Raw genomic sequence first — 22513 nt, 5'->3', positions numbered from 1 at the left:
GACCACTGCCCTATGCTATATATCTTTTGTTACTCTAATGAATCAAAGATAGATTTTGTAGCCACTTTGTTTTAATCACTCTGTCCACAGAGATTTCAAAGAAAACTGTTCAAATAAAGCTTGTGTCAATCGTCCCCCTTCTGCACCCGAGTCCTCATTCTCGTCAAGGCCTGGCAGTTGTTGTTTTTTAATTATTAAAGAATAGTCAAGAAAAGGACACAAATTTGTATAAAAAAACACATTGGGGAGGATTTTTTTGGGGGGGTGATTATTTTATTTTATTTATTTTTTTGTCATAAAAAAATACAATCTTGTGTGCTTACAGACTGCAGACTGTATTGATATATATTGATATATAATGTAGGAAGCAGAATATTAATAACAGAAAGAAACAACCCTTTTGTGTGAATGAGTGTAAATGGGGGAGGGAGGTTTTTTGGGTTGGTGCACTAATTGTAAGTGTATCTTATGTTTTTATGTTTTATGTTTTATATCTCTCAGACCTCCTTCAGCCTTACTGCCCCACCCGATCCTTAAGATCAGCCGATCAGCTGCTGTTGACGGTCCCTGACACAAGGCTGAAGCTTAGAGGTGACAGAGCTTTCGCCGTTGCTGCTCCCAAGCTCTGGAACGACCTACCCCTGAGTGTTAGACAAGCCTCCTCTCTTCCTGTTTTTAAATCTCTCTTAAAAACATACTTTTATTCCATGGCTTTTAACACTGAGTGATATCCATCCTGCAATGGCGCCCCATAATACACCTGCTGTGAACCTGTTTTTATGTTTTTATTTATTCTATTTTAATTATTTATTTTTTATCGTGCTCTGTTTGTGTTGTGTTGTGTTTGCTCGGTACTCGTTTTATCTTTTAACCTGTTCATTGTACAGCACTTTGGCTACCCCTGTGGTAAATTTTAAATGTGCTTTATAAATAAAGTTGATTTGATTTGATTTGATTTATGTTGATTTAATTTTTTTAAAAAAAATAAAAAATAAAATAAAAAAAATTTTTTTTCTTTTGCGGCCCGGTACCAATCGACCCGTTGGTTGCAGACCACTGCCCTATGCTATATATCTTTTGTTACTCTAATGTATCAAAGATAGATTTTGTAGCCACTTTGTTTTAATCACTCTGTCCAAAGAGATTTCAAAGAAAACTGTTCAAATAAAGCCCGTGTCAATCGTCCCCCTTCTGCACCCGAGTCCTCATTCTCGCCACGGCCTAGCAGTTGTTGTTGTTTTTAATTATTAAAGAATAGTTGAGAAAAGGACATAAATTTGTATAAAAAAACACGTTGGGGAGGATTTTTTGGGGGTGTGATTATTTTTTATTTTTTTGTCATAAAAAAATACAATCTTGTGTGCTTACGGACTGCAGACTGTATTGATATATATTGATATATAATGTAGGAAGCAGAATATTAATAACAGAAAGAAACAACCCTTTTGTGTGAATGAGTGTAAATGGGGGAGGGAGGTTTTTTTGGGTTGGTGCACTAATTGTAAGTGTATCTTTTATGTTGATTTAATTTAAAAAAAAAAAAAAAAAAAACTTTTTTTTTTTTTTTCTTTTTTTTTTTTTTTTTTCTTGTGCGGCCCGGTACCAATCGACCCGTTGGTTGCAGACCACTGCCCTATGCTATATATCTTTTGTTACTCTAATGTATCAAAGATAGATTTTGTAGCCCATCCATCCATCCATCCATCTTCTTCCGCTTATCCGAGGTCGGGTCGCGGGGGCAGCAGCCTAAGCAGGGAAGCCCAGACTTCCCTCTCCCCAGCCAGTTCATCCAGCTCTTCCTGTGGGACCCCGAGGCGTTCCCAGGCCAGCTGGGAGACATAGTCTTCCCAACGTGTCCTGGGTCTTCCCCGCGGCCTCCTACCGGTCGGACGTGCCCTAAACACCTCCCTAGGGAGGCGTTCGGGTGGCATCCTGACCAGATGCCCGAACCACCTCATCTGGCTCCTCTCGATGTGGAGGAGCAGCGGCTTTACTTTGAGCTCCCCCCGGATGACAGAGCTTCTCACCCTATCTCTAAGGGAGAGCCCCGCCACCCGGCGGAGGAAACTCATTTCGGCCGCTTGTACCCGTGATCTTGTCCTTTCGGTCATGACCCAAAGCTCATGACCATAGGTGAGGATGGGAACGTAGATCGACCGGTAAATTGAGAGCTTTGCCTTCCGGCTCAGCTCCTTCTTCACCACAACGGATCGATACAGCGTCCGCATTACTGAAGACGCCGCACCGATCCGCCTGTCGATCTCACGACCCACTCTTCCCCCACTCGTGAACAAGACTCCGAGGTACTTGAACTCCTCCACTTGGGGCAAGATTTCCTCCCCAACCCGGAGATGGCACTCCACCCTTTTCCGGGCGAGAACCATGGACTCGGACTTGGAGGTGCTGATTCTCATCCCAGTCGCTTCACACTCAGCTGCGAACCGATCCAGTGAGAGCTGAAGATCCTGGCCAGATGAAGCCATCAGGATCACATCATCTGCAAAAAGCAGAGACCTAATCCTGCAGCCACCAAACCAGATCCCCTCAACGCCTTGACTGCGCCTAGAAATTCTGTCCATAAAAGTTATGAACAGAATGGGTGACAAAGGGCAGCCTTGGCGGAGTCCAACCCTCACTGGAAACGTGTCCGACTTACTGCCGGCAATGCGGACCAAGCTCTGACACTGATCATACAGGGAGCGGACTGCCACAATCAGACAGTCCGATACCCCATACTCTCTGAGCACTCCCCACAGGACTTCCCGAGGGACACGGTCGAATGCCTTCTCCAAGTCCACAAAACACATGTAGACTGGTTGGGCAAACTCCCATGCACCCTCAAGGACCCTGCCGAGAGTATAGAGCTGGTCCACAGTTCCACGACCAGGACGAAAACCACACTGTTCCTCCTGAATCCGAGGTTCGACTATCCGGCGTAGCCTCCTCTCCAGTACACCTGAATAGACCTTACCGGGAAGGCTGAGGAGTGTGATCCCACGATCCGGTTCCCCTTCTTAAAGAGAGGAACCACCACCCCGGTCTGCCAATCCAGTGGTACCGCCCCCGATGTCCACGTGATTTTGTAGCCACTTTGTTTTAATCACTCTGTCCAAAGAGATTTCAAAGAAAACTGTTCAAATAAAGCCCGTGTCAATCGTGCCCTTTCTGCACCCGAGTCCTCATTCTCGCCACGCCTAACAGTTGTTGTTTTTTAATTATTAAAGAATAGTTGAGAAAAGGACACAATATTGTAAAAAAAAACAAAAAAAAAACTTGTAAAATATTTAAATGTTTCCATGGCAAAATCCAATTTTAGTAAGCCGGGAAACAATGCAATTTTATTCCAGTATCTTTCCAAATGTAAACTTCTATCCTGCATTGATTTCCTCGTGACGCACAACAGCACCGACTCAGCAGAATGGTCCTCGTACGCATTGTGCTCAAATGTCGAACATACACTTTTATAATACACATCAATTGTTTGGCTCCAATCGTCTTTGTCTCGTGTCTCCGTGGTAGACGGCGAGACACGGCACCACCCGACAATAATTCTTTTTTTCCAAAAATAGCCTAACCGAGTGTCTATCTCTCACTCTGAAGTACTCAGCGAGCGTCCTAAAGTGACTCCCGTTCTGTCAGAATCTTTCTGATATGCAACAATCCAGGAGTGCGGGGCCACCATGTCGGTGTTCTCTAAACCTTCAGGGCTTCGTGCACGCCCACGGCCGACAGACGCCGGTTGATGTTCCGATATCGGCAGCGGAGAAGGTCGCGGTACGTGGAGCGCAGGTCTCGGTTGAAGAAGGCGTAGATGAAGGGGTTCATGAGGGAGTTGGCGTACCCCAACCAGAGCAGTGTGCGCTCCAGCCAGATGGGCACGCAGCTGCACTCCACCCCACAGATAAAAGGTCTGGCCGTGGACAGGATGAAGAATGGCAGCCAGCACACAGCAAAGACCCCCACAATCACCCCCAGTGTCGTCGCCGCTTTCTGCTCCCGTTTGAAAATGGAGATGTTTCTCCGTTCACGGTTCAGCAGTCGGGACAAAGCCGCGCACTCCTCCGCCACACCGGGAGGCTTCAGGCCCTGCATCCGCAGCGCCTCGTTAGCCACCGTTTCCAGGCGCTCGCGGCGGGGGAGGTCGGTGAAGCGGTGCTTGGCGCCGCTCTTGCGGGCCGCCCGGAAGATTTTGTAGTACATGACCAGCATGACCAGCATGGGGATGTAGAAGGCCACCGCCGTGGAGTAGATGGTGTAGCCAAAGTCTTGGCTGATGAGGCACACGCCGGCGGTGTGGACGTTCTTGGCCCAGCCGCAGAAGGGGGGCAGAGTGATGGACGCCGACGCCAGCCACACCCCCATGATCATCTTTGCCATCAGCTGACCGTTCTGCCGGGCCGGGTAGGTGAGAGGCCGCGTGATCCCCAGGTACCTGTGGGTGGGACACAAACACAACATTGATATTTGATAGGCTTGTACGTGTGTATACTTGGTATAGTACTGCAATAATCCATCCATCCATCCATCTTCTTCCGCTTATCCGAGTTCGGGTCGCGGGGGCAGCAGCCTAAGCAGGGAAGCCCAGACTTCCCTCTCCACAGCCACTTCGTCCAGCTCTTCCCGGGGGATCCCGAGGCGTTCCCAGGCCAGCCGGGAGACATAGTCTTCCCAACGTGTCCTGGGTCTTCCCCGTGGCCTCCTACCGGTTGGACGTGCCCTAAACACCTCCCTAGGGAGGCGTTCGGGTGGCATCCTGACCAGATGCCCGAACCACCTCATCTGGCTCCTCTCGATGTGGAGGAGCAGCGGCTTTACTTTGAGCTCCCCCCGGATGACAGAGCTTCTCACCCTATCTCTAAGGGAGAGCCCCGCCACCCGGCGGAGGAAACTCATTTCGGCCGCTTGTACCCGTGATCTTGTCCTTTCGGTCATAACCCAAAGCTCATGACCATAGGTGAGGATGGGAACGTAGATCGACCGGTAAATTGAGAGCTTTGCCTTCCGGCTCAGCTCCTTCTTCACCACAACGGATCGATACAGCGTCCGCATTACTGAAGACGCCGCACCGATCCGCCTGTCGATCTCACGATCCACTCTTCCCCCACTCGTGAACAAGACTCCTAGGTACTTGAACTCCTCCACTTGGGGCAGAGTCTCCTCCCCAACCCGGAGATGGCACTCCACCCTTTTCCGGGCGAATAATAATGAATCATATTCCCGCCCCTTAAACCTAACATCCACTGTAATGATACCAAGTACAGGAGCGTATCTAGTCGATACTAAAGTTACAAGTACCAATGATTGTCAGACACACACTAGGTGTGGCAAAATTATTCTCTGCATTCATACTTGCCAACCCTCCCGGATTTTCCGGGAGACTCCCGAAATTCAGCGCCTCTCCCGAAAACCTCCCGGGACAAATTTTCTCCCGAAAATCTCCCGAAATTCAGGCGGACTCAGGTCCTCCACAATATAAAAAAGCGTAAGATGGATCACATCATGGAAAAGCTGGTAAGGGAAAAATTGGATATGAGAGCCAACATGGACAAATAGAACAGACAAGCCATTGTAATGTCTGCTCGCGGAAAAACTAAAATCCTAATCTACGATTTGACTCCCTCGAATGGCCTTGATGCTCCAACAACAGGACCAGGCGGTTCTGAAAACATCCCCGAAGACACCTCAATGATGGACGCTTTTGACCTCCCTCCCACCTCAACGACACCTGGAGTCAAACCTTTGCTTGCATGCAGAACGACCCCAGACCTATGGACACTACATCAACACACCCAAGACAATAGGCATATACACACACACACACACACCCTCCCCCACCCCACACCTTCACCACCGCTTGATTCCCCCTTCGGGGTGATGGACGACTTGCAGCACTTCATAGCAGCAGTCGACCTCCAGGGTCCCAACTCTCCCCGCTCTGTTGAAAGTTGTCGTGATTAAATGTAACATGTTTATGTGTGCATGGCATGGAGGTTTTTTCCCACTCTAGATTGTATTTTTTTACTCATCCTTCCCTAGCGTTTTACCTTTTTCTCATGCTCATTGCTGTGTCTTGTTGATAGTTTCACTTTTATTTGGGTTGTAAGGTTTTACAATGAACCATTGCCCTATTTGTAGTGTTTGGGGTTTACTGCATTGCAGTTCAAAGAGATACATCCTATAAAAGTACCTCAAGCATATTAGACCAATAGAGAGATAATGTTATGCTATGTGGCCTACTACAGTATATAAAAAGTTTTTTTGTTGTTTTTTTTACGAGATATGCTATTAAAAGGGCTGTCCAATTTATCGGGTTAACTCATCTATAAACTATCAGTTTATAGTTCATGTACATAGTCATGCACATTATCACACAACTTATTTTGACTGTACAAGCTCTTTTACCTTAACCGCTGATGACTATTAGACAGTCAATGCCAACATTTTCAGATTTCCCAGAATTTCAGGTTTTCCGGGACATTTTCCCCATTCAAAATGAATTGGCTATTTTTCAAACGTCCACCATTTCCAAATTTTTCAACCGATTAAAACCATTCCACCTTCAACCTATTCCACTCATCCTGGACATTCAAACTATAATTTTTCCAAGTTCAAAAAAAATTCCAGGAATTCCCAGAATCCCCGTTTTTTTCAAACCCTTTTTTGACCCTTTTTCTGGCGACTTTCCTTCCACATTTTTCAACCCTATTCAACCGTTCCACCGTCAAAACATTCCTCTTAATCAGGACAAAAAACTAAGTTGTTTTTCGAACTGGAAAAATTCCAGGTTTTCCCGAAATTCCAGGAATTCCTTAATACCATTTCTCGATTAAAAATGTTACTCCTACATTTCTAGACCAGTTTGAAAAATTCCAACACCAACCATTTCAACTCATTCAGATCATTCAAGTTTTTTACCATTTTCAAAAGAATTCCCGCTTTTCCCGAAATGTCCTAATTTTGGGGAAATTCCCATTGAAATCAATGGGACATTCTTCAAAGTTCGACAAATCCAGCATTTTTCATCTGATTCAAACCGTTCCAACTTCAAACTGTTCAGCCTATTTTGGGAATCGCGGGCTTTCCCTTGACAAATTCCCCAAAATTTCCAGATTTCCCAGAATTTCAGGTTTTCCGGGACATTTCTCATTCAGACCATTCAAGTTTTTTACCAATTTTTCCCAAAATTCCAGATTTTCCCGAAATATCCAAATTTTGGGGAAAATCCCATTGAGATCAATGGGACATTCTTCAAAGTTCCGCAACTCCCGCATTTTTCATCTTTTTTCCTTGACGAATTTCAAAAATTCCCAGATTTCCTAGAATTCCAGTTTTTCCGGGACATTTTTCCCATTGAAAATGAATTGGCCATTTTTCAAACTTCCACCATTTCCAAATTTTTCAACCGATTAAAACCATTCCACCCAACATATTCCACTCATCCTGGACATTCAAACTATTTTTTTTTCAAGTTTAAAAAAATTCCAGGAATTCTGAGAATCCCCGTTTTTTCAAACCCTTTTTTCTTTCTTTTTTCTGGCTACTACTCCTTCCACATTTTTCAACCCACTTCAACCGTTCTACTGTCTAAACATTCCTCTTAATCAGGAAAAAAAACAAAGTTGTTTTTAAAACTGGAAAAATTCCAGGTTTTCCCGAAATTCCAGGAATTCCTTAATACTGTTTCTCAATTAAAAATGTTACTACTACAACATTTATTGACCGATTTGAAAAATTCCAACAACAACCATTTCAACTCATTCAGAACATTCAAGTTTTTTACCATATTTCCCCAAAATTCCAGATTTTCCCGAAATTTCCAAATTTTGGGAAACTCCCATTGAAATCAATGGGACATTCTTCAAAGTTCTGCAACTCCCGTATTTTTCATCTTTTTTCTTTGACGAATTTCAAAAATTCCCAGATTTCTGAGAATTCCAGTTTTTCCGGGACATTTTTCCCATTGAAAATGAATTGGCCATTTTTCAAACTTCCACCATTTCCAAATTTTTCAACCGATTCAAACCATTCTACCTTCAACATATTCCACTCATCCTGGACATTCAAACTATAATTTTTCCAAGTTAAAAAAAAAATCCAGGAATTCCCAGAATCCCCGTTTTTTCAAACCCTTTTTTGACCCTTTTTCTGGCGACTTTCCTTCCACATTTTTCAACCCTATTCAACCGTTCCACCGTCCAAACATTCCTCTTAATCAGGAAAAAAAACTAAGTTGTTTTTCGAACTGGAAAAATTCCAGGTTTTCCCGAAATTCCAGGAATTCCTTAATACCATTTCTCGATTAAAAATGTTACTCCTACATTTCTAGACCAGTTTGAAAAATTCCAACACCAACCATTTCAACTCATTCAGAACATTCAAGTTTTTTACCATTTTCAAAAAAATTCCCGCTTTTCCCGAAATTTCCTAATTTTTGGGGAAATTCCCATTGAAATCAAAGGGACATTCTTCAAAGTTCGACAACTCCAGCATTTTTCATCTGATTCAAACCGTTCTAACTTCTAACTGTTCAGCCTATTCAGGAATCGCAGGCTTTCCCTTGACAAATTAAAAAAATTCCCAGATTTACCAGAATTCCAGGTTTTCCGGAACATTTTTCCCATTGAAAATGAATTGGCCATTTTTCAAGCTTCCACCATTTCAACATTTTTCAACCGATTCAAACCATTCAACCTTCAACATATTCCACTCATCCTGGACATTCAAACTGTTATTTTTCCAAGTTAAAAAAAATTCCAAGAATTCCCGTTTTTTTCAAACCCTTTTTTCGGGCGACTACTCCTTTCACATTTTTCAACCCACTTCAATCGTTCCACCGTCCAAACATTCCTCTTAATCGAACTGTAAAAATTCCCGGTTTACCCTAAATTCCAGGAATTCCTTAGTATAATTTCTCAATTAAAAATGTTACTACTTCAACATTTCTCGACCGATTTGAAAAATTCCACCAACCATTTCAACTCATTCAGACCATTCAAGTTGGTTTGTTTTACCATTTTCTAAAAAATTCTCGCTTTTCCCGAAATTTCCTAATTTTGGGGAAATTCCCATTGAAATCAATGGGACATTCTTCAAAGTTCGACAACTCCAGCATTTTTCATCTGATTCAAACCGTTCCAACTTCTAACTGTTCAGCCTATTCAGGAATCGCAGGCTTTCCCTTGACAAGTTAAAAACATTCCCAGATTTACCAGAATTCCAGGTTTTCCGGGACATTTTTTCCATCGAAAATGAATTGGCCATTTTTCAAACTTCCACCATTTCAACATTTTTCAACCGATTCAAACCATTCTACCTTCAACATATTCCACTCATCCTGGACATTCAAACTGTTATTTTTCCAAGTTAAAAAAAATTCCAAGAATTCCCGTTTTTTCAAACCCTTTTTTCGGGCGACTACTCCTTTCACATTTTTCAACCCACTTCAATCGTTCCACCGTCCAAACATTCCTCTTAATCAGGACAAAAAAACAAAGTTGTTTTTTCGAACTGTAAAAATTCCCGGTTCACCCTAAATTCCAGGAATTCCTTAATATCATTTCTCAATTAAAAATGTTACTACTTCAACATTTCTCGACCGATTTGAAAAATTCCAACACCAACCATTTCAACTCATTCAGAACATTCAAGTTGGTTTGTTTTACCATGTTCTAAAAAATTCTCGCTTTTTCCGAAATTCCCAAATTTGGGGGAAATTCCCATTGAAATCAGTGGGTCATTCTTCAAAGTTTGACAACTGCAGCATTTTTCATCTGATTCAAACCGTTCCAACTTCTAACTGTTCAGCCTATTCAGGAATCGCGGGCTTTCCCTTGACAAATTAAAAAAAATTCCCAGATTTACCAGAATTCCAGGTTTTCCGGGACATTTTTCCCATTGAAAATGAATTGGCCATTTTTCAAACTTCCACCATTTCAACATTTTTCAACCGATTCAAACCATTCAACCTTCAACATATTTCACTCATCCTGGACATTCAAAGTGTTATTTTTCCAAGTTAAAAAAAATTCCAAGAATTCCCGTTTTTTTCAAACCCTTTTTTCGGGCGACTACTCCTTTCACATTTTTCAACCCACTTCAATCGTTCCACCGTCCAAACATTCCTCTTAATCAGGACAAAAAAACCAAGTTGTTTTTTCGAACTGTAAAAATTCCCGGTTTACCCTAAATTCCAGGAATTCCTTAGTATACTTTCTCAATTAAAAATGTTACTACTTCAACATTTCTCGACCGATTTCAAAAATTCCAACACCAACCATTTCAACTCATTCAGACCATTCAAGTTGGTTTCTTTTACCATTTTCTAAAAAATTTTCGCTTTTTCCGAAATTCCCAAATTTGGGGGAAATTCCCATTGAAATCAGTGGGACATTCTTCAAAGTTCGACAACTCCAGCATTTTTCATCTGATTCAAACCGTTCCAACTTCTAACTGTTCAGCCTATTCAGGAATCGCGGGCTTTCCCTTGACAAATTAAAAAAAATTCCCAGATTTACCAGAATTCCAGGTTTTCCGGGACATTTTTCCCATTGAAAATGAATTGGCCATTTTTCAAACTTCCACCATTTCAACATTTTTCAACCGATTCAAACCATTCAACCTTCAACATATTCCACTCATCCTGGACATTCAAACTGTTATTTTTCCAAGTTAAAAAAAATTCCCAGAATTCCCGTTTTTTTCAAAACCTTTTTTCGGGCGACTACTCCTTTCACATTTTTCAACCCACTTCAACCGTTCCACCGTCCAAACATTCCTCTTAATCAGGACAAAAAAATATGTTTTTTTTTTAACTGGAAAAATTCCAGGTTTTCCCGAAATTCCAGGAATTCCTTAATACCATTTCTCGATTAAAAATGTTACTCCTACATTTCTAGACCAGTTTGAAAAATTCCAACACCAACCATTTAACTCATTCAGAACATTCAAGTTTTTTACTATTTTCAAAAAAAATTCCCGCTTTTCCCGAAATTTCCTAATTTTGGGGAAATTCCCATTGAAATCAATGGGACATTCTTCAAAGTTCGACAACTCCAGCATTTTTCATCTGATTCAAACCGTTCCAACTTCAAACTGTTCAGCCTATTCGGGAATCACGGGCTTTCCCTTGACAAATTAAAAAAATTCCCAGATTTACCAGAATTACAGGTTTTCCGGGACATTTTTCCCATTGAAAATGAATTGGCCATTTTTCAAACTTCCACCATTTCAACATTTTTCAACCGATTCAAACCATTCAACCTTCAACATATTCCACTCATCCTGGACATTCAAACTGTTATTTTTCCAAGTTAAAAAAAATTCCAAGAATTCCCGTTTTTTCAAACCCTTTTTTCGGGCGACTACTCCTTTCACATTTTTCCACCCACTTCAATCGTTCCACCGTCCAAACATTCCTCTTAATCAGGACAAAAAACTAAGTTGTTTTTCGAACTGGAAAAATTCCAGGTTTTCCCGAAATTCCAGGAATTCCTCAATACCATTTCTCGATTAAAAATGTTACTCCTACATTTCTAGACCAGTTTGAAAAATTCCAACACCAACCATTTCAACTCATTCAGAACATTCAAGTTGGTTTGTTTTACCATTTTCTAAAAAATTCTCGCTTTTTCCAAAATTCCCAAATTTGGGGGAAATTCCCATTGAAATCAATGGGACATTCTTCAAAGTTCGACAACTCCAGCATTTTTCATCTGATTCAAACCGTTCCAACTTCTAACTCTTCCGCCTATTCGGGAATTGCGGGCTTTCCCTTAACAAATTAAAAAAAATTCCCAGATTTATCAGAATTCCAGGTTTTCTGGGACATTTTTCCCATTGAAAACGAATTGGCTATTTTTCAAACTTCCACCATTTCAACATTTTTCAACCGATTCAAGCCATTCAACCTTCAACATATTCCACTCATCCTGGACATTCAAACTGTTATTTTTCCAAGTTAAAAAAAAATTCCCGTTTTTTTCAAACCCTTTTTTCGGGCGACTACTCCTTCCACGTTTTTCAACCCACTTCAATCGTTCCACCGTCCAAACATTCCTCTTAATCAGGACAAAAAAACAAAGTTGTTTTTTCGAACTGTAAAAAATCCCGGTTTACCCTAAATTCCAGGAATTCCTTAGTATAATTTCTCAATTAAAAATGTTACTACTTCAACATTTCTCGACCGATTTGAAAAATTCCAACACCAACCATTTCAACTCATTCAGACCATTCAAGTTGGTTTATTTTACCATTTTCTAAAAAAATTCTCGCTTTTTCCGAAATTCCCAAATTTGGGGGAAATTCCCATTGAAATCGATGGGACATTCTTCAAAGTTCCACAACTCCAGCATTTTTCATCTGATTCAAACCGTTCCAACTTCAAACTGTTCAGCCTATTCGGGAATCACGGGGTTTCCCTTGACAAATTAAAAAAATTCCCAGATTTACCAGAATTCCAGGTTTTCCGGGACATTTTTCCCATTGAAAATGAATTGGCCATTTTTCAAACTTCCTCCATTTCAACATTTTTCAACGGATTCAAACCATTCAAGCTTCAACATATTCCACCCATCCTGGACATTCAAACTATAATTTTTTTCAAGTTCAAAAAAATCCCAGGAATTCCCAGAATCCCCGTTTTTTCAAACCCTTTTTTCTTTCTTTTTTCTGGCTACTACTCCTTCCACATTTTTCAACCCACTTCAACCGTTCTACTGTCTAAACATTCCTCTTAATCAGGAAAAAAAACTAAGTTGTTTTTAAAACTGGAAAAATTCCAGGTTTTCCCGAAATTCCAGGAATTCCTTAATACCGTTTCTCAATTAAAAATGTTACTACTACAACATTTCTTGACCGATTTGAAAAATTCCAACAACAACCATTTCAACTCATTCAGAACAATCGAGTTTTTTACCATTTTCCCCAAAATTCCAGATTTTCCCGAAATTTCTAAATTTGGGGGAAATTCCCATTGAAATCAATGGGACATTCTTCAAAGTTCCGCAACACCCGCATTTTTCATCTTTTTTCCTTGACGAATTTTAAAAATTCCGAGATTTCCTAGAATTCCAGTTTTTCCAGGACATTTTTCCCATTGAAAATGAATTGGCCATTTTTTAAACTTCCACCATTTCCAAATTTTTCAACCGATTAAAACCATTCCACCTTCAACATATTCCACTCATCCTGGATATTCAAACTATAATTTTTCCAAGTTCAAAAAAATTCCAGGAATTCCCAGAATCCCCGTTTTTTTCAAACCCTTTTTTGACCCTTTTTCTGGTGACTTTCCTTCCACATTTTTCAACCCACTTCAACCGCTCCCCGTCCAAACATTCCTCTTAATCAGGACAAAAAACTAAGTTGTTTTTCGAACTGGAAAAATTCCAGGTTTTCCTGAAATTCCAGGAATTCCTTAATACCATTTCTCGATTAAAAATGTTACTTCTACATTTCGAGACCAGTTTGAAAAATTCCAACACCAACCATTTCAACTCATTCAGAACATTCAAGTTTTTTACCATTTTCAAAAAAATTCCCGCTTTTCCCGAAATTTCCTAATTTTGGGGAAATTCCCATTGAAATCAATGGGACATTCTTCAAAGTTCGACAACTCCAGCTTTGTTCATCTGATTCAAATTCCCAGATTTCCTAGAATTCCAGTTTTTCCGGGACATTTTTCCCATTGAAAATGAATTGGCCATTTTTCAAACTTCCACCATTTCCAAATTTTTCAACCGATTAAAACCATTCAACCTTCAACATATTCCACTCATCCTGGACATTCAAACTATAATATTTCCAAGTTCAAAAAAATTCCAGGAATTCTCAGAATCCCCGTTTTTTCAAACCCTTTTTTGACCCTTTTTCTGGTGACTTTCCTTCCACATTTTTCAACCCACTTCAACCGTTCCACTGTCCAAACATTCCTCTTAATTAGGACAAAAATCTAAGTTGTTTTTCGAACTGGAAAAATTCCAGGTTTTCCCGAAATTCCAGGAATTCATTTAATACAATTTCTCGATTAAAAATGTTACTCCTAAATTTCTAGACCAGTTTGAAAAATTCCAACACCAACCATTTCAACTCATTCAGAACATTCAAGTTTTTTACCATTTTGAAAAAAATTCCCGCTTTTCCCGAAATTTCCTAATTTTGGGGAAATTCCCATTGAAATCACTTCAATCGTTCCACCGTCCAAACATTCCTCTTAATCAGGACAAAAAACAAAGTTGTTTTATCGAACTGTAAAAATTCTTGGTTTACCCTAAATTCCAGGAATTCCTTAATATAATTTCTCAATTAAATATGTTACTACTTCAACATTTCTCAACCGATTTGAAAAATTCCAACACCAACCATTTCAACTCATTCAGACCATTCAAGTTGGTTTGTTTTACCATTTTCTAAAAAAAATTCTCGCTTTTTCCGAAATTCCCAAATTTGGGGGAAATTCCCATTGAAATCAATGGGACATTCTTCAAAGTTCCACAACTCCCGCATTTTTCATCTGATTCAAACGGTTCCAACTTTAAAATATTCAGCCTGTTCAGGAATTGTGTGCTCTACTTTAACAATTCTAAAAAAAGGAGAGGTGTGGACTACTTCTCCTGTACTTCTTTCCTAAAGTCTAGTGTTTTTTTCAACTCTGTTTTGCGGTGTGCGCGTGTACAGTGTGTATGTATGTATGTATGTATGTATGTATGTACGTATGTATGTATTTGTATGAATGCATGTGTATGTATGCGTATATGTATATGTGTTGGCAAATGACTATCCTCCCATACCACTGACCTGCAGCACATGAGAAGTATCCTGCACACAATCAACAGACCCCCCACCCGTACCCATACGGGACCAATATGTCAACTGAAGGTGGCGTCTCTGCATGTGGTATTGACACATCTGGACAAGGAGGACACCATGGACTTCGGCTCGGCACTTACCATCATCATCCCACAACCGAGCCTCAACACTCCTTCCTGGAATTGGATTCTGGACTCTCTCACGTGGCGGCCGCTGTCAGTCAAACCTCGAGCACCATCACGCAAAGGACACTCACCCACTACACACCCACGTCCAGCTCAAACCACATCATCAAATTCGCCAATAACAAAATCAGTGGTGACAACAACAACCTCTCCCTAGTGGTTCACCAACACTACAGCCCTGACCTAGAAGACTTCGCAACACCCCTACACCCGTCTGAACTGCTCTCCTTACACCATGGTGTCCTTCCTTAGGGGGACAATGGAAAGAACCATCACCGAGCTCAGGGGTCGGCAACCCAAAACGTTGAAAGAGCCATAAAAATGCAAAAAACTAATCTGTCTGGAGCCGCAAAAACTTAAAAGCCTTATTATGTAAGTATTATAATGAAGGCAACACATAATGTAAGTGTCTATATTAGCCTACTATCAAAATGACTTTAAAAGTCTTATATAAGTGTTATAATGAAGACAACACATGATGTAAGTGTCTATATTAGCCTACTATCAAAATGACTTTAAAAGTCTTATATAAGTGTTATAATGAAGGCAACATATGACGTAAGTGTCTATATTAGCTATATTAGCCTACTATCAAAATGACTTTAAAAGTCTTATATAAGTGTTATAATGAAGGCAACACATGATGTAAGTGTCTATATTAGCCTACTATCAAAATGACTTTAAAAGTCTTATATAAGTGTTATAATGAAGACAACACATGATGTAAGTGTCTATATTAGCCTACTATCAAAATGACTTTAAAAGTCTTCTATAAGTGTTATAATGAAGACAACACATAATGTAAGTGTCTATATTAGCCTAATATCAAAATTACTTTAAAAGTCTTATATAAGTGTTATAATGAAGGCATCACATGATGTAAGTGTCTATATTAGCCTACTATCAAAATGACTTTAAAAGTCTTATATAAGTGTTATAATGAAGGCAACACATGATGTAAGTGTCTATATTAGCCTACTATCAAAATGACTTTAAAAGTCTTATATAAGTGTTATAATGAAGACAACACATGATGTAAGTGTCTATATTAGCCTACTATCAAAATGACTTTAAAAGTCTTCTATAAGTGTTATAATGAAGACAACACATAATGTAAGTGTCTATATTAGCCTAATATCAAAATTACTTTAAAAGTCTTATATAAGTGTTATAATGAAGGCATCACATGATGTAAGTGTCTATATTAGCCTAATATCAAAATGACTTTAAAAGTCTTATATAAGTGTTATAATGAAGGCAACACATGATGTAAGTGTCTATATTAGCCTACTATCAAAATGACTTTAAAAATCTTATATAAGTGTTATAATGAAGGCAACACATGATGTAAGTGTCTATATTAGCCTACTATCAAAATGACTTTAAAAGTCTTATATAAGTGTTATAATGAAGACAACACATGATGTAAGTGTCTATATTAGCCTAATATCAAAATGACTTTAAAAGTCTTATATAAGTGTTATAATGAAGGCAACACATGATGTAAGTGTCTATATTAGCCTACTATCAAAATGACTTTAAAAGTCTTATATAAGTGTTATAATGAAGACAACACATAATGTAAGTGTCTATATTAGCCTACTATCGAAATGACTTTAAAAGTCTTATATAAGTGTTATAATGAAGGCAACACATAATGTAAGTGTCTATACTAGCCTACTATCAAAATGACTTTAAAAGTCTTATATAAGTGTTATAATGAAGGCAACACATGATGTAAGTGTCTATATTAGCCTACTATCAAAATGACTTTAAAAGTCTTATATAAGTCTTATAATGAAGACAACACATGATGTAAGTGTCTATATTAGCCTACTATCAAAATGACTTTAAAAGTCTTCTATAAGTGTTATAATGAAGGCAACACATGATGTAAGTGTCTATATTAGTTATATTAGCCTACTATCAAAATGACTTTAAAAGTCTTATATAAGTGTTATAATGAAGGCAACACATGATGTAAGTGTCTATATTAGGTATAATAGCCTACTTTCTAAATGACTTTAAAAGCCTTATATAAGTGTTATAATGAAGGCAACACATGATGTAAGTGTCTATATTAGCCTACTATCAAAATGACTTTAAAAGTCTTATATAAGTGTTATAATGAAGACAACACATGACGTAAGTGTCTAGATTAGTTCTATTAGCCTACTATCAAAATTACTTTAAAAGTCTTGTATAAGTGCTATAATGAAGGCAACACAGCATGTAAGTGTCTATGTTAGCCTACTATCAAAATGACTTTAAAAGTCTTATATAAGTGTTATAATGAAGGCAACACATGATGTAAGTGTCTATATTAGCCTACTATCAAAATGACTTTAAAAGTCTTCTATAAGTGTTATAATGAAGGCAACACATGATGTAAGTGTCTATATTAGCCTAATATCAAAATGACTTTAAAAGTCTTATATACGTGTTATATTGAAGGCAACACATGATGTAAGTGTCTATATTAGCTATATTAGCCTACTATCAAAATGACTTTAAAAGTCTTCTATAAGTGTTATAATGAAGACAACACATAATGTAAGTGTCTATATTAGCCTACTATCAAAATGACTTTAAAAGTCTTGTATAAGTGTTATAATGAAGGCAACACATGATGTAAGTGTCTATATTAGCCTACTATCAAAATGACTTTAAAAGTCTTATATAAGTGTTATAATGAAGGCATCACATCATGTAAGTGTCTATATTAGCTATATTAGCCTACTATCAAAATGACTTTAAAAGTCTTATATAAGTGTTATAATGAAAGCATCACATGATGTAAGTGTCTATATTAGCTATATTAGCCTACTATCAAAATTACTTTAAAAGGCTTATATAAGTGTTATAATGAAGGCAACACATGATGTAAGTGTCTATGTTAGCCTACTATCAAAATGACTTTAAAAGTCTTCTATAAGTGTTATAATGAAGGCAACACATAATGTAAGTGTCTATATTAGCCTACTATCAAAATGACTTTAAAAGTCTTATATAAGTGTTATAATGAAGGCAACACATAATGTAAGTGTCTATATTAGCCTACTATCAAAATGACTTTAAAAGTCTTATATAAGTGTTATAATGAAGGCAACACATGATGTAAGTGTCTATATTAGCCTACTATCAAAATGACTTTAAAAGTCTTATATAAGTGTTATAATGAAGGCAACACATGATGTAAGTGTCTATATTAGCTATATTAGCCTACTATCAAAATGACTTTAAAAGTCTTATATAAGTGTTATAATGAAGACAACACATGATGTAAGTGTCTATATTAGCCTACTATCAAAATGACTTTAAAAGTCTTATATAAGTGTTATAATGAAATATAATAATAATATGCCTGATTAGCACTCCCAACAAGTCAATAATATCAACAAACTTTGTGCATTCATGCACAGCATAAAATGTTTGGTGGACAAAATGAGACAAAGAAAGAGGAAAGATTTTACATGTAAACAAACTGTTGCATGTCTTTGGAAGATGGATGCACCTGGGGATAGGCCCCTCCCACCTCCAAACACATGCACCTGGGGATAGGCCCCTCCCACCTCCAAACACATGCACCTGAGGATAGGCCCCTCCCACCTCCAAAGACATGCACCTGGGGATAGGTTGATTGGCAACACTAAATGGTCCCTAGTGTGTGAATGTGAGTGTGAATGTTGTCTGAGGTGGCGACTTGTCCAGGGTGTACCCCGCCTTCCGCCCGATTGTAGCTGGGATAGGCTCCAGCACCCCCCGCGACCCCGAAAGGGATAAGCGGTAGAAAATGGCTGGATGGACAAACTGTTGCGTCACAGTCCACACTATGGTGAGTTCAAGAACCGCCAAAATGAGTAGGACAAAAGGATGTTGAGCAAATAGTGTCATCAGTGAAGCGTACACACAAACATATTAAACAGTGGGAGTTCTAACAGGTTTGTGTCATGTTTGTACTCCAACAAAAAACATACTAAAAAAAAAAAAAAAAAATTCCCCCATCTTTTTCCATTTTCAGTCCCTTTTTAAAAATGCTCCTGGGAGCCACTAGGGCGGCACTAAAGAGCTTGAGAGCCGCGGGTTGCTGACCCCCCCGACTTAGCTGTTCAGCCTATTCGGGAATCGCGGGCTTTCTCTTGACAAATTCCCTAAAATTCCCAGATTTCCCAGAATTTCAGGTTTTCCGGGACATTTTGCCAATTCAAAAATAATTGTCTATTTTTCAAACTTCCATCATTTCCACATATTTCAACCGTTTAAAACAATTCCACCTTCAACATATTTCACATATCCTGGAAATTCAAACTATTATTTTTCCAAGTTCAAAAAATGTACAGGAATTCCCAGAATCCCCATTTTTTTCAAACCCTTTTTTGACCCTTTTTTTGACTACTTCCACATTTTTCCACCCACTTCAACCGTTTCACTGTCCAAACATTCCTCTTAATCAGGACAAAAAAACGAAGTTGTTTTTCGAACTGGAAACATTTCTGGTTTTCCCGAAATTCCAGGAATTCCTTAATACCATTTCTCAATTAAAAATGTTACTACTACAACATTTCTCGACCGATTTGAAAAATTCCAAAAACAACCATTTCAACTCATTCAGAACATTCAAGTTTTTTACCATTTTCAAACAAGTTCTCGCTTTTCCCGAAATTTCCAAATTTTGGGGAAATTCCCATTGAAAGCAATGGGACATTCTTCAAAGTTCCACAACTCCAGCATTTTTTCACCCGATTCAAACCGTTCTAACATTAAACTTTTCAGCCTATTCGGGAATCGCGGGCTTTCTCTTGACAAATTCCCTAAAATTCCCAGATTTCCCAGAATTTCAGGTTTTCCGGGACATTTTGCCAATTCAAAAATAATTGTCTATTTTTCAAACTTCCATCATTTCCACATATTTCAACCGTTTAAAACTATTCTACCTTCAACATATTTCACATATCCTGGAAATTCAAACTATTATTTTTCCAAGTTCAAAAAATTTACAGCAATTCCCAGAATCCCCATTTTTTTCAAACCCTTTTTTGACCCTTTTTTCTGGCGACTACTCCTTCCACATTTTTCCCTCCACCTCAACCGTTTCACCGTCCAAACATTCCTCTTAATCAGGACAAAAAAACGAAGTTGTTTTTCGAACTGGAAAAATTCCTGGTTTTCCTGAATTTCCAGGAATTCCTTAATACCATTTCTCAATTAAAAATGTTACTACTACAACATTTCTAGACCAATTTGGAAAATTCCAAAAACAACCATTTCAACTCATTCAGAACATTCAAGTTTTTTACCATTTTCAAAAAAGTTCTCGCTTTTCCCGAAATTTCCAAATTTTGGGGAAATTCCCATTGAAATCAATGGGACATTCTTCAAAGTTCCACAACTCCAGCATTTTTTCACCCGATTCAAACCGTTCCAACTTCAAACTTTTCAGCCTATTCGGGAATCGCGGGCTTTCTCTTGACAAATTCCCTAAAATTCCCAGATTTCCCAGAATTTCAGGTTTTCCGAGACATTTTGCCAATTCAAAATTAATTGGCTATTTTTCAAACTTCCACCCTTTCCACATATTTCAACCGTTTAAAACCATTCCACCTTCAACATATTTCACATATCCTGGAAATTCAAACTATTATTTTTACAAGTTCAAAACATTTACAGAAATTCCCAGAATCCCCATTTTATTCAAACCCTTTTTTCTGGCGACTACTCCTTCTACGTTTTTCCCTTCACTTCAACCGTTTCACTGTCCAAACATTCCTCTTAATCAGGACAAAAAACGAAGTTGTTTTTCGAACTGGAAAAATTCCAAGTTTTCCCGAAATTCCAGGAATTCCTTAATATAATTTCACAATTAAAAATGTTACTACTACAACATTTCTCGACCGATTTGAAAAATTCCAAAAACATCCATTTCAACTCATTCAGAACATTCAAGTTTTTTACCATTTTCAAACAAGTTCTCGCTTTTCCCGAAATTTCCAAATTTTGGGGAAATTCACATTGAAAACAATGGGACATTCTTCAAAGTTCCACAACTCCAGCATTTTTTCACCCGATTCAAACCGTTCCAACTTCAAACTTTTCAGCCTATTCGGGAATCGCAGGCTTTCCCTTGACAAATTCCCTAAAATTCCCAGATTTCCCAGAATTTCAGGTTTTCCGGAACATTTTGCCAATTCAAAAGTAATTGTCTATTTTTCAAACTTCCAACATTTCAACATATTTCAACCGTTTAAAACCATTCCACCTTCAACATATTTCACATATTCTGGAAATTCAAACTATTATTTTTCCAAGTTCAAAAAATTTACAGGAATTCCCAGATTCGCCATTTTTTTTTCAAACCCTTTTTTGACCCTTTTTTTGACTACTTCCACATTTTTCCACCCACTTCAACCGTTTCACTGTCCAAACATTCCTCATAATCAGGACAAAAAACGAAGTTGTTTTTCGAACTGGAAAGATTCCTGGTTTTCCTGAATTTCCAGGAATTCCTTAATACCATTTCTCAATTAAAAATGTTACTACTACAACAGTTCACGACCGATTTGAAAAATTCCAAAAACAACCATTTCAACTCATTCAGAACATTCAAGTTTTTTACAATTTTCAAAAAAATTCTCGCTTTTCCCGAAATTTCCAAATTTTGGGGAAATTCCCATTGAAAGCAATGGGACATTCTTCAAAGTTCCACAACTCCAGCATTTTTTCACCCGATTCAAACCGTTCCAACTTCAAACTTTTCAGCCTATTTCAAAAATTCCCAGATTTCCCAGAATTTCAGGTTTTCCGGGACATTTTGCCAATTCAAAAATAATTGTCTATTTTTCAAACTTCCATCATTTCCACATATTTCAACCGTTTAAAACCATTCCACCTTCAACATATTTCACATATCCTGGAAATTCAAACAATTATTTTTCCAAGTTCAAAAAATTTACAGGAATTTACAGAATCCCCATTTTTTTCAAACCCTTTTTTTTACCCTTTTTTCCTCCACTTCAACCGTTTCACTGTCCAAACATTCCTCTTAATCAGGAAAAAAAAACGGTTTTCAATTAAAAATGTTACTACTACAACATTTCTCGACCGATTTGAAAAATTCCAAAAACAACCATTTCAACTCATTCAGAACATTCAAGTTTTTTACCATTTTCAAAAAAATTCTCGCTTTTCCCGAAATTTCCAAATTTGGGGGACATTCCCATTGAAATCAATGGGACATTCTTCAAAGTTCCACAACTCCAGCATTTTTTCACCCGATTCAAACCGTTCCAATTTCAAACTTTTCAGCCTATTTGGGAATCGCAGGCTTTCCCTTGACAGATTTCAAAAATTCCCAGATTTCCCAGAATTTCAGGTTTTCCGGGACATTTTGCCAATTCAAAAATAATTGGCTATTTTTCAAACTTCCACCATTTCCACATATTTCAACCGATTAAAACAATTCCACCTTCAACATACTTCACATATCCTGGAAATTCAAACTATTATTTTTTCAAGTTCAAAAAATT

At 38.4% G+C, this 22513-nt stretch overlaps 1 protein-coding gene across 1 annotated transcript in view; it reads right to left on the bottom strand.

Annotated features, from left to right (window-relative positions):
* Positions 1-3006: 3006 nt before the first annotated feature.
* The window catches only part of htr7c (5-hydroxytryptamine (serotonin) receptor 7c), a 154077-nt gene continuing 134570 nt past the window's right edge, over positions 3007-22513 (bottom strand). Inside the window, exon 2 of the mRNA XM_061985888.2 lies at positions 3007-4432. Within this exon, the coding sequence (XP_061841872.1) occupies positions 3694-4432 (739 nt within the window). The 3' untranslated portion in view covers positions 3007-3693. The remainder of the gene's footprint in view (positions 4433-22513) is intronic.

The sequence above is a fragment of the Nerophis lumbriciformis genome, linkage group LG12 (genome assembly GCF_033978685.3).
Source record: "Nerophis lumbriciformis linkage group LG12, RoL_Nlum_v2.1, whole genome shotgun sequence".
Lineage (NCBI taxonomy): Eukaryota > Metazoa > Chordata > Actinopteri > Syngnathiformes > Syngnathidae > Nerophis > Nerophis lumbriciformis.
Note: the sequence above shows the minus strand (reverse complement) of the source record. Positions and strands in the feature narration are given on the sequence as shown.